At 37.1% G+C, this 13,474-nt stretch overlaps 1 protein-coding gene across 2 annotated transcripts in view; it reads right to left on the bottom strand.

Moving 5' to 3' along the window:
- The window catches only part of CERT1 (ceramide transporter 1), a 79,718-nt gene that overhangs the window by 47,842 nt on the left and 18,402 nt on the right, over positions 1 to 13,474 (bottom strand). For both annotated transcript variants that reach the window (XM_084503439.1, XM_084503438.1), the window contains exon 3: positions 6,590 to 6,706. In XM_084503439.1, coding sequence (XP_084359565.1) covers positions 6,590 to 6,706 — 117 coding nt within the window. The remainder of the gene's footprint in view (positions 1 to 6,589; positions 6,707 to 13,474) is intronic.

Below are 13,474 nucleotides of genomic sequence, written 5' to 3'. Positions count from 1 at the left end.
GTGCTGCAGAGCAATAGAACACGGCAACTCAATTCAGTTTGAAAGGGAATATTTAGCTGTCACCGAAACTACCTGAGATATGATTTGTTCCAACATTTAGGCTGCAAATGTCAGAAAAAAAGGGCTTCATCACCATTTTTGTACAATTGTAATTATGAACCTGAGAAATGAAGGTGAGGTTAAACATCCTTACTTACTCTCATACTTCCTATTCCTTCCTTCAGCTGCACTGTTGCTTTGATTTAGGGCAGTCTTACTTGTGAACTGTTATTGAGAAACTTGTGTTGAGATGAAACATCAAAAAGTGAGAAGATTAGGAAGCCACATTCTTTCTCCTCTTCAGACCTCAACATCTACTACTGATGAAACAAATGATGAAAAATCACACATCACGGAAACACCTGAACTCCAGGAGAGGAAGTAGATTGAGAAATGGCAACAGACACTGTTTCTGTCCCCTCCCCACCCTATGACACATCTGAAAATACACTCTTGGCACATTTATTTTAAAAATAATCAAGAATGCATTTATAACTAGCATTCACTGATCAACGTTAGAAGAGATACGGTTTGCTAGAATGACTTGGCAGCAATTCACTAAGCTTCCTAAAAAAACAGTTAAGGGTCAAAACATCTGTGTAGACTTCTGAAGATCTTTTGCAGTGTTTCCACATACATGTAAACGTTGTTTGTGTGTTTATGTGGGCTATTGATTTCAATGGCTCCATAAAGACCTACCAAATAGCAAAATGAAATTTAATGTACAAAACTATCTACTGACGGCAGAAATGTATACTTCTCATTCAACTTCAATTTTTAAAAGTTTGTTATAGCAGTATGATGAATATATTTTTTTTAATATAGCATTCCTTCTTTGTATGTTCAGAATGAATAGGGAAGTACAAACTTACTCATTTAAGTTTCTCTCCAGACATGCAACAGATTTGGAGTGATTTATTTGCATGTTTTTACTGGCATTATCAGTAAATTAGTTCAGTCTTGGGGCAGAACTAGGATGTATAGAAAAGGAGAAAAAGACTGTCTTAGCAAAATTTCATAGGCTTTCATTAGCTGAGGAGTGCTATGAACAACTTAAAAGATGTAGTACCCTTCTACACTCTTCATTTCCTCTTGATATTCTGAGCTCTACTTTCAAGAAATTAAACTTCATGACAGTTTCCGACTAGATTAACTGGTCAGAAAATTCTTGCTGTGGCATCCCCTGCTAATAAAACAATATAGTATGAGAAAGTTATCTTCAGTAGCATTTTTCAGTATCTTCATATAATTAATAAAAATAATTTTATATATCAATATTTACACAGTATTCAAACAAAAGCTCGACTTAATACTGTTAACATGAAAATTTAAGTAGCTATGCAATTGGATGGACAGACAGAAGCATTTGGGACTCAGTCTGAGGCTGAAACATTCTAATTACAGAACAAAATAGGAAACAGAGATATTCTGGATGCTTATCATCAAGATGGAAGTGAAACTTGATATTTTCTCTGAGCTTGGAAAGACAAGTTACTCTTGCACAATCTTACACTTAGACAGAAACATAGGACTACCTGGCCTACTCAAAAAGAAGGCTGAAGTTAACTTTAAGAAATGCTTTCATATCATACCTCAGTATTTTAGCTGGTATCCTTCTCACTTTACCCAGAAGCTGATTTGTATGAATGGATTTAAGCAGTCTGACATTAGGGTACCTTTTTAGATTTGGAACAATCTTAAAGAGATCTCTCAGACCATTAAAAATATTTCGTGCGTTATTTTGTTAAATTAAAGATACTTCAAGTGCAAAACATTATAGTGATCTATTTTTAGCCATTGGGAGTTTACCTTTCTATGGTGTTGTACTAGACTGTCAGAAGTCCACCTCTACCCCCTGTCCTCTCCTCAGGAACTTATCTGCTGGCTTTTCCACTTCACCATTACAACTAGTATTAGTAGTAATATTTTTTCAATGGCTAACAGCATACTGACAAGGCAAAACACAACATGTGGATGACCTTAAGAGTGAAATTAACTCCTTTTAATACTTCGTGAATAAGGAAACTCTCAACTTTTTTTTTCTAGGTTACATAGAAAAGATGGCCACACGTTATGTGGTTAACAAACATTCTGTGAAAATTTCAAGCTGATTTTTTTCCCCCACAGTGGTATTCAAAAGTGCCTTATTAATTGCCATTGATATTGGGCTGTTGAAAGATTGTTCTGCAGTTTTCTAAATGAATCTATTAACTAGAATTCAAATTCAGGAAAAAGAGTAATTTCAAAACTGAATGTCCCAATTCTAGTTTACCTGTCTGGAAATGAATCAACTTTTAATAAACTAAATCAACTGTTTGAATACTTCTGCAAAAATTTAATTTTATTAGCCAACTTTTTGGACCTTTACTGTCTTACCTAGATCTGTATTTAAAAAAAAAAAAAAAAAAAAAAAAAAAAAAAAAAGATGTAAAATCTTACTGAGTTTCTTTTGACAACTGGAAGTTGTAGCATACTAAGAATTCCACAAGATTAGAATTATTTAATGAATTATTTAATAAGGTAAACTTTGGGGAAACAAGCAATATGTGGGGAAAAACTGCTTAAAAAAGTCAGTAAGTTCTAATCATCCTGATTTTTCTGTATAGCACTATTCTACATAGCTGAATTCTCTCAATGCCTAAACAGCAGTATAAACAATGAAGTAATCACTCTTTCATCAAGGTATCCACTTTGATGCCTTTCACAAATGTGAAAACACATGCCTCCCGCTCTAGATATACTTACCTTGTATATCATCATTTCAAAATGAAAAAGGAAGCCTATCTATTCACGTGCCAAAACTACTACATATATGAGTATATGGAGAATGACTTCTTCTAGTATGACCCAAAGACAGTAATTTTAATAAGTTCAACAAGACTTGATAACACATTCGTTTGATAAACACACAATTTTGATCTGCATTTTCACAATTTTGTCAGTTTATTTTGTTAAACAATCACAAAGTTAATTATGAACACATGCAGAAACTGTGTGGAAAAATTAAAACAAAGATGGAAAAGAAGAAACCCAAGCTGATGCAGAGTTTCTCATAAAACATTAATTTCTAAAAATTCTCAGCAATTCTCTGAGTGTTCAACTCAGGTGTTAAATGAATGTCACAAAAACATTATCTGAATTTCAAGACTTCAGAAGAACATTTAAGTTAATTTACTCAAAATGAGTTAATTTATCCAGGTTGTTCTCAGTGTACTGAAATTCACCCCCCCCCCCATATTTATACCTTTGGAAGTAATGCAAATTAGTAGGGTATAACATCAAATCTACCAGTACAGAGAGAGTAAAGAACGAAAATGTTGGGTAAGTTTAGTATGTGAGAAGAAACACCTGCTTCAACAAAAAGGTAAATCTTACTTGGTTATTCACACTGTATAGAACAGATACAATTTACTTGCTTGAAGTTGCATGCATTCTTCATGTTCTCTACATGTAAACCTAGATGCTTTCTCACAGCACAGCCCTAATAACATTTCTCTAATCTCAGGTTAGAAATTCTATATTCCATCTTCAAACTGCCGTACAGACTTGGAGTCAGTCCTTGGGTTTATTATTTAAGAGAGCAACTTCTCAAAAACATCAGTACCCTCATGCAATACTTTTTTTTTTTTTTTTTTTAAACACACTAGAGAATTGAAGAAACTGTCTGCTCTTGAGTTCTTTGGCAATACATATTGCCATTAGATCGAAGAAAAGGTCATCAGCCATCTCAGACCTGACAATCTCTTAGGGCTGGAGAATAAAGAAACTTTCTAACAAAGCTTTGCCATTACAACCAGCTATTTTACAGACATATGTACGTGCTCAGTACATTTAATGAAACATTTAAGTAGAAGAACAGGCTCGTGGCTTGCACATGCACCATTCCCTCATTTGCCTCACTGATGGTCTTATTGCTGTCTTAGATTTTCCCCTCCTCCCGTTCCAGAAAATTAATGAGCCCTTTAGAAGCTGTACTTGAAACATTTCATGTGCATTCAAGAACCTCAATACAAGAAAAGGCAAATGCCCTGATAAAAGCAAACAGCAGCAAATTCTAACACTTTATGCTTGAACATTAGATGTTTCACATTTCTTAGCTACCAGTTAACTGCTTAGCAACATCAACAAGTAAGTTTTTCTAAGTCTACTCATACTCAAATTTAATATAAAGTTCATTTTAAATCAGCGTTTTCTCTGTTCAGAGAACAATGAAACAGTCATAAAGTTTCAGTCTGTCTTGCATACTCTAAAGATAAACAACCTTGTGACATGCTACAGTAATTCTCACAAACATACTTTTGTTAGCAAACAGCTTCTTCAGCCTACCAGAACTAGCTACCCACTCAGCAAGCAACAAAGACCTTCAAAAACAAAAAAGCATAGTATTTTATATGACAATAGATTCAAGTTAATCAAAATGATTACTTAGTGGAAGAAATAATTTCCTCTCACAAGTTTAATCAATTATGTATCTATTCAAGAACACATTTCTAAACAGAACAAAAATTTGGCTCCTAGCAATAGCTTTTCAAGGGATTTTTGCTTGAACTTCATTAATCTGACCAGGAAAGTTCCTTTAGAAAGTTTCAGAGTAAGAAATTAGTTTTTTTGACTCATAAAAGTCCATCATGGGTTTAAATATGAAGCTTCTACAAGAGTTAAAGAAAAATTAAAGGATGGGTGAAGCTACCTAAAGCTACGGATCATGGAAGTTGAATGAACTTCCACCCTGTCAATATTGTATATTTCCTACAAAGATTACGCGACTTTTAGGAAAACAGAGTACTAACCACTTTAGTTTTGAAAATACCTTGCTGAAGCAAGGTAGTTGGACATGTTTCCAGCAAACATTAAAGATTATCAGATCACAACTGTACGTTTTGTGTTTATTTCATTAAACCAAACACCTATTTATGTGCATACAGGACTTTTCCAAGGCTTCTGGTGTTCAGATTACATATTTTAGGAGGACTATTTTGCAGAAACAGATACACTTTCATACCTTAGGCATCTACCATGCAAAGTTATCACTGTGTTATAAAGACAGATTATTGCACTAGAAAAAATGATAGTAACATGATTTTCTGAGTTCTGAGTGCAAGCTAGTGTTACAAAACTGCATTACCTTTTAGTGTTTTCCTTGCTTTGTTTTGGATTGATAAGGGTATTTATGCGCATACTACAATGATAATTTTAAATAATGTATTGCTTTAGTATATTAAACGGTTTGATTTTAAATTTAGGAGCTGGGTGCCACTCCACTTAATGAAAACAACTTGTAAACAGTACAAAGTAATACACATGAAACTGAAAAGAGCCAAATCACCTACTGAATCTTTCACCAAACCTTGTTTGCATTCCAGTCCAACGTTAGGCAACCAGGGTTTCCATGTACCCACCACCCCTTATGTGAAGACCCCCATGCCCTTAGAGAAGTTTTTGAAATGCCAGCTCTACAGATGTGCAATCCAACAACTTGTTTGGTGCATCCTCTTGAGACATATCTTTCAGGTATTCCAAGCATAAACTTTCATCTCAAAAGTACTCAGATTAGGTTTCTATTTTTTCACTAAATTATGGAAAGCAATCCTGATTTTGCAACTTAATTTTGTATGCTATCTAAATCTATCAAAATGAAGGCACGATGCTAAGCTACAAATGGACTGGAATCCTAATCATGATTTTAGACAACTTACCTAAAGACAGCACTTAAATTTTAAGAGGTTATTATAAAGAACCCCCAAGAAAAGGTGATACTTCCTAATTACATATAGTACTTTGAGAAGCTCAAAGTGAAAATAAGTAAAATGTAGGTAACAAAATGTATATACCTACTTTGTTATCTATTTTAATATTTATTCCTGCAACATATTTAGAATCCAGATACAGGATCTGGGTTACACTGGATACTGTAATTAAACTTGTCTATCTTGTATCTGAAAACAGTGGATACTTTATATCCGATATGCTTTGGAAAAAAAAAAAAAAAAAAAAAACAACTCAGACTTTCAAGCACTTTAGGTAAAAGAAAATAACGGAGTTCATTGGAAAAAGACACTTTGATCAGGACAACTAAAAATACTAATGAAAAGTAGAGCCTTAGAAGACAGAAACAAGAGCCAGTAATCTGATTGAGTAAAAGCTGCCAAATGATGAAACAGATGAACCTAAAACCAGAATGATAACCTAAGAGAATGGACTGCAACACTAACAAGTTCAATATCTAGGACAGATAAGAAACAATTTGATAATGAGAAAAGTGGCTTTTTATTAGTTTTGTCCATCCTAAATATGATGCGAACTTTCTTCTTTTTCAAAATAGAGAGTTCCAGAAAGTTCACAGTTGTTAGCTCCTAGTCTTCTAAACTTCTATCCATGCAGGACAAGCAAATGAATTCATTTGGAACATAATTAACACATTGCTTACATCTTGCAACTTTTGTCTGTCATAGGTATCTTGAGTACTTTACTGACTACTCAGTGAAGCTTACAACTCCCACAAGGGCCACCAGATCTGATGAGAGAGAAAAGAAATAAGGAGAAAACATACCTTGTGTTGTTCTATTGCATCTACCCACTGTTGCCTGTGGTCTGGGTCCTGAGCTCGGAGGTACCAAACACTATCGTTTACACTAATATCAAATCTGCATTCATCAAAGTCATGGGGCTGTGAAAGAAAAGTGAAAGAATAGCTAGAATTAGTAACATGATCAGCAATATCTCACAGAATATTTTGACATCCAAATATTGTAATTACTAAAACTGATCTATACAGCCTTGAATTCATCCTAAATTCTATATTCAATTTTAAGTAGCTGTCTCTACTAATTAACATACTCTTTCATAATGAAAACTGTCAGTCTTCTGAACCAGAAGCCAAACCGCTCAATGCATTCTAATTAAACAAAACAATATCACAAACAGTGACCATAACTCCATACTTCCAAACAAATCTTTTAGCATTTAGTGAACACAGACAGGAAAGTACACAAGTATAATTATTTTTATTTTTTAAATTTCAGAGCAAGAAAGACAAATTAAAGTTACTGCTATCAGTACTGATTTTAGATAAAGGAAAACAAAATGCAGCAAAAGCCACTAAGTCAGAATCATAAAAACAGACTCCAGTAAAACATGGATGAGGCAACAAGAGGAAGCTGTTGCACTCTACCTCCAATTGTTTTTACCATCTAAGACATGAACATCAGATAATTGGGAGCAATATTCAATCCTTTCCCGTATCACTACTTGAATAGTTCTAACTTTCAATTCACATCCCTGAAATATTAAAAAGCTTTTACTAAAATTACAACGGCGTGGGTAAGAAAAGGGGAACAATCTCACCTGCCTTTTGCCCTGACACTGTTAAAGTTGATCCCTAGCAAACATCCAACAACTACTGTTCCCTTCATTGAAAATTACTCTTAAAGAAGCGGAACAGTTAGAGCTGAGTACTTCCTTGATTCTTTTTCTATATACAATGAGAAGTTAAATGTACAAATATTATAGGAAACCAATGGGCTCATGGGTTAAGGCATGTGATGTGATCCTGAGGGCCACAAATACTGACTCTTGATGCCAAAGATAAGGCTATATAAGTCCCCGTCCTTTAATGATTAAAGACATGGTCTACAATACATTCATCTTGCAGGCAACTAAAGCACTGTGGATCACTCATGAAACACTTCACAAAAGAAAACCAAATAATGTCTTATCTGTTGGTCCATGCAAGAATCCATAGCATCAGTAAGAACTATTTTCAAAGGATCTGGAAGTCAGAAGCTACTTACATGTAACACACAATCTTATTTAAATCTATTAATGAAAAATAGAACGAAAGCCAGCAAGCAAATAAGGAGCTATGAAGAGTTTAACAATGTATGTGAAATCACTTTTTTTTTTTTTTTTAATAGCTTCATGTATTTGGTCAAGCATCTGAACCAAAGTTCAAACTAGAAAATTTAACTTCCCCATAAAAAACAGAAACTGACAAAACTGACATTCAAGTGAATCAACTACCTGCTATTACTTAATATTATTTCTATTTCAATTATTTCATCTTATTTCAAACAACATTCAAAACTGCTTGTGCACATTGTGTTGTTCTTCTACCTGAACCACTGAACAGAGGGATTAGAGACACCATGTTTTCCAGTCAAGGCCCCTTTTTTCAAACAATATTTGCTACATGTGTTTTTTTCTAAATATGATAAAGATGTTTATCTGCTTGAAATGAAACTTGTCATATCAACGTGTAAGGCTTGTAACCCTGATTGCAACCATCCCTGCTAGACCTTCTTTTGGCCATGTGGTAGGGGATATGCACTTCGAACAATGGAAGGCTCTGGCAGAAATCTCCCCAAAAGCAAAAGAACAAGAGTTAGCTATAGAAGTTGTGCCTGCCATGACAGTAATCTCCTGCTTCATCTGTATCTGAGGTCCTCTGGGAAGAGTTAAAAGTTGTTACATGGTCTATCCAGTTAGAAAGCCTTATCAGAACTATTCTTAAAAGCCTGCAGTATAACTGATCCCGTATTTCCATGCAGAACTTATTTCAATGCACAACCATCCTTGCTGTCAGAAAGCTTCTTCCAGTCTCTAACCTAAACAACTTTTACTGTCATTTAAGACCATTACCTATTTGCCCTTTTCAAAGGCAGGCTTTATGCATTTCTTTTTTCTTTTCATAGCAACACTTAATATTTGAAAAACACTATGCCTTTTCAATGATAAAGGAAAGGGAAATGCTATACTTGAAGTTTAATTAAAAATTTTGAACACCTTTCTGGACCATTCACTAAATGTCCACTTCTGCATTACTCATACTTAGAATATTAGATCATCTAAAAATCAGATCCAGGGCTTACATTGGGCTTACCAAGGTTTTGGTAGTGGAGGCTGCAGGGTGGCCTCTATGAGAAAAGCCCAGCAGCTGCCCCATGTCAGATCAGAGCCAGCTCCAGACGCTCCAAAAGGGACAAGGGACCCGCTGCTGGCCAGAGAGCGATGCTACTTGGGCCTCTGAGAGAGCAGATTGAAGAAAGGGAGAAAACCTGCTGTGCAACAGCAGCTGGGAGAGAGGAGTGAGCAGCAGCCCTGCAGCCCCCAGCTGAGTGCAGCAGGAGGGCAGGAGGTGCTGCAGGCAGGCAGCAGCAGTTCCCCTGCGGGCTGTGCAGGGAGGGGCCCCTGGTGGAGCAGGCTGTCCCCCTGCAGCCCATGGGTCCCACATGGAGCAGATCTCCACGCTGCAGCCCCCCCATGGGTGGAGGAGCCCCCGGTGGAGCAGGTGGATGTGGCCTGGAGGAGGCTGCGGCCCATGGAGAGCCCCCGCAGGAGCAGGCCCCGGGCCGGAGCTGCAGCCCATGGAGAGGAGCCCACGCAGGAGCAGGGGGTCTGGGGGGAGCTGCCCCCACCCGTGGGGGACCCGTGCTGGAGCAGTTTGCTCCTGGGGGATGGATGGACCCTGTGGGATGGAGCCGTATGGGAGCAGTGCTTGAGGAGCTGCTGCCTGTGGGCAGCCCCCGCAGGATAAGTTCGGGAAGGACGGCATCCCATGGGAGGGACCCCATGGCGCAGGGGCAGAAAGGGACCGTGAAGGAGCAGTGGAGACAAAGCATCAGGAACTGACCGCAGCCCCATTCCCCATTCTTCTCTGGGGCAAGGAGAGGAAGAGGTAGAAGATGAGGGATGGGGGAAGGTGTCTGTAGTTTGCTTTGAGTTCTCCCTGTTCTAGTCTGTTAGCAAAAGGCAGTTAATTACATGAATCTCCCTATGCTGTTTTGCTTGTGACAATAATTGGCGAATTATGTCCTTGTCCTTATCTCAGTCCTGTAAGCCTTTTTTCACCATATTTCCTCCTCACAGTCTTTTGAGGAGCACAAGGGAAGGAACAAAGTGGTGGAGCTAAGCTAGTCATCAGTTAGAAACTACTACAGGGTTATACTAACCTCACTGCAATTTTGTGTTACATAAAACCCAGCTAAACCAGTGCTCCTGTCAGACAAGTTGCTTGAAGATAAGAAACCTCTACTAAATGTCAAATACTGCATCAAAAGGAAGTCTTGTAGGCATAACACGTTTCACTTTTGACAAAACCAAACTACCTATTTCTGTAGTAAATATAGTTGATTAATATGTAATTACAATACAGATGAGGATCCTTTTTTTTTTCCCAGCAACTACAATCATTTGCATTAACTTCCTTATTTTCTTCATTTTTCTTTTCTTTTAAAGATGGACTCTACCATAAGAACCCACTAAGTCCTGTTTTAGCATTCACTTAATGTCAAAGTCAAGTTCTCTAAATGCATTTTATCAAGAACAAATAAAACACCTGAATCACAAGTGACCTGCTCTTTCTTTAACCCAGAAAAAGTTGTTCATTAACCCCTTACTCAACCCAGAATGAGTTCATATTTTATTTTTATTTATAACTGTGCAACGTGAAAGCATAGCTTTTTGGTGCTGTTAAGTTCTCCTCGCTGCTGAGCTCTGGACAAACTTCCTTGGCTTCCCCTTCTTGCTATAAAGGTTTTCTTTTCTCTAGTTGCATCTAGCAAAGAAGTATTATACACCACTTGTCAGGTCTGTCCTTCATCCTGCTATCATCATCCATCCCCCCCAACTAGTTTGAATCTTTCCTCACAGCTTGAGTTTTTCCTTTCTTCTCCCCTTCACTTTCTTCCTGTAGATCTCACCTTATTTCACCTACATCTTTTTTTCTGAAGGTCACTGCTCCTAGCTTAGCATTCACTTTCCTCCGTATGCTCAGAATTGATTATAAAGTGGTATAGCTCTTAGACAGCCACCTGACAAGACACTGGAGGGATAAAACAGGATAATTTTCATGTGTAACAAGCTGAGGACCCATGCTGATGGCAAGGTATGTTCTGCTGCCTTTTCACAATCAAGATAAAACAAGGAAGAGAGGAATGTTTTAGTCACATGAGGAAGTAGAGAGCAAAGAGTCACCATCTACCCTCAGGAACTAAAGCAGGTTGGAGAACTTCTAATGCTCTCTCCTACTGTCTTGTACCCCAACAGCAGCCTCAAGAAGCATACACACATAAACTGAGAGACCAGTGGGGAACAAAACCCAGACTAACATGACACTGAGCAGGAGCATTCCAAAAACATTTAGAGAGTTTTTCAAAGGTGAGTTTAGCAGCCTTTACAAGACTGAGGCAGAGTAAGCCTGTGTTTGCCAAGGGCTTGTTCGAGAGCCAGCATTTCAAAGAAAAATACCTGAATCAATTTCATGCAAGAATACTCTACAAGAAATAGGCCTCCAGCATCCACAAATGTCCTTTCTGTATGCCTCCTAAGCTTTCTTCTGAGGCATCTGCAGAAAAATCTACCAAAATAAAGGCAAGTAAAAGAATTCAAGTATCCCCACACTCCTTCTGGGTTAAAACAACTGGTATCAACTCTTAAATTCTGAACAGGCATGGTCAATTTACATGAAGAAACATTTACTTGGCTACAGTTACTGAGGAAGTCTGAAGCCAGCTCAGGTCTCATGAGTCATAGCTGACTGCACTGCTACAGGATTCTTCCTGCTACAGCTCTCGTTTGAGGTATTCATGAAACAAATATTGGAGCAGCATTTGCTTGAAAAATAGCGGTTTAAGTCCTTCAGGCAAAACACACAGAGAGGTTTAAGTGCTTTTATATACTTCATAACCCTCAAGAACACACTGGTGGGGCACAGAATACCTGAATGAAGGAAATTTTGCTTGCTAGTCTAGCCTCTCAATACTCTACATTGTATTGTCTCTGCAGGAGGAAGCTCGAGGCAGTTCTAATAGATCCAACTCAAGTCTGCACATCACAGCTATCAACTGCACTTGTATAGTTATTCACACTGCGGATATAAAACCTACCTGAAGTGATTTGGCTTAAGATTCCAAAGTATTTTTTTGTATTAAGAAATACTGAACAGGGAACTAGAACATTAGACAAAATACAGGCCTCCAGTGAGAATCACCACCCTCTAGGTCTCTCAAACAGTAACAACACCAGCATCAGCGTGATGTAAGTGTGAGGCAGTGTTACCTGAGTGCCACTGCTGCTCAGCTGTTAATAAAGCCATGCCATATACTGCTATGGAGAAAACTGCAGCTTGCAATACAGCAGTTATACTCCAAAATAAAGTATACAAACCTAGTAAAGATAAATGCAGTGCTTACCTAATTCAGCAGTAAAAAAAATAATTACTGAAGTTGGACACAGTTTATTGTTTTTGTGATGGCAGTAAGTCGTTTTTTCCACACAAGACCAAGAAAAAAAAAGTATAGTGTAGCTGCACATTGATTTTGTCCACAATTAAATGTGCAAACCTGTTCTGCTGCTGTATATAATTATTGATACTTCACTATATTCTTGAATCTGTAAATTCTAGTTTCAAGCCATATTCCAGAAAACCTCGTAATGACAATATTCACATTCATTCTGCTAGAACATGTTACTTTTCTGCGTTATCACAGCCATATGACCTCACAGAAGAACCGTATCTATCCAAGAATAATTTTACAATGGAAGCAGATATTAAATACTACCTGTTGTAGTCTCTCTAATAAAACTGTTGCAAAATTGTGAGTAATCCTGGCTTCAGAAAATGTATTTTTCTAAAGCAATGCCTTTTGTTTTACTTAAGTAAAAATATATTTAATTTTACTTAATTATGTTTTATGAAATTCTTTTCATGGAGAAAACTTGCGTGGGCTGAATGGTTCCAATATCATTTAGTTTTTAATCATTACCAAAGACCTTAGTGATAGGTTTGAGCTAAAACATGAAAACTGTTTTCACCTCTTCTCTTAGTATAGTTTAAAGCAAGTTAACAGAGCTTCTTATTCATTTTCCATGTAGGAAGGTGGCAGTAAAAAATATTAAAAGGTTAATTGAAAATTGAGAAAGCAAAGAAAACTTTTGGTTTTTGTAATGGAAGTTGTTTGCTTTTTTAAATAGCTATAATTTATGTGCCTCGAAACAGACTAAAGCTATTAAAACATTAATTCTCAGCTTCTAAAAACATAAGTCTCATATAAGGAAAACTCACCTAGTATAAGATTCTTCTGCCTATATAAATAGAATTTGAAATGTTTGGCTTATGTTCCATTGATTTAAACACTCTCAGCCATGCTCAGAGGGTTGCTTTTTTGGTGCCTCAGCTCTGTATGGAGGCAAACCTCCGTAAGATCACTTTTATTCTATTTAGGAAGTGAGTTGAGTTAGTGCATATTGCCTTCCTCTGATGAGAAAGCATGAAAATACCACTTTGAAACCCTGATGCTGTATCTACAAGCATCTTCACACTCACAAGCCTGAAAAACCCTTTAACGGCAGTAGTCTCAACCAATTGCAACCTAAGTTTTCTAATAAAAGCAGACACGAGCAATCATGCCCTAGAAAACAACATGCAAGCCAGGCTATC

Source organism: Aythya ferina (genome assembly GCF_964211825.1).
Source record: "Aythya ferina genome assembly, chromosome: Z".
In the NCBI taxonomy this organism is placed as follows: Eukaryota; Metazoa; Chordata; class Aves; order Anseriformes; family Anatidae; genus Aythya; species Aythya ferina.
This window is presented reverse-complemented; position numbering and strand designations above follow the sequence as displayed.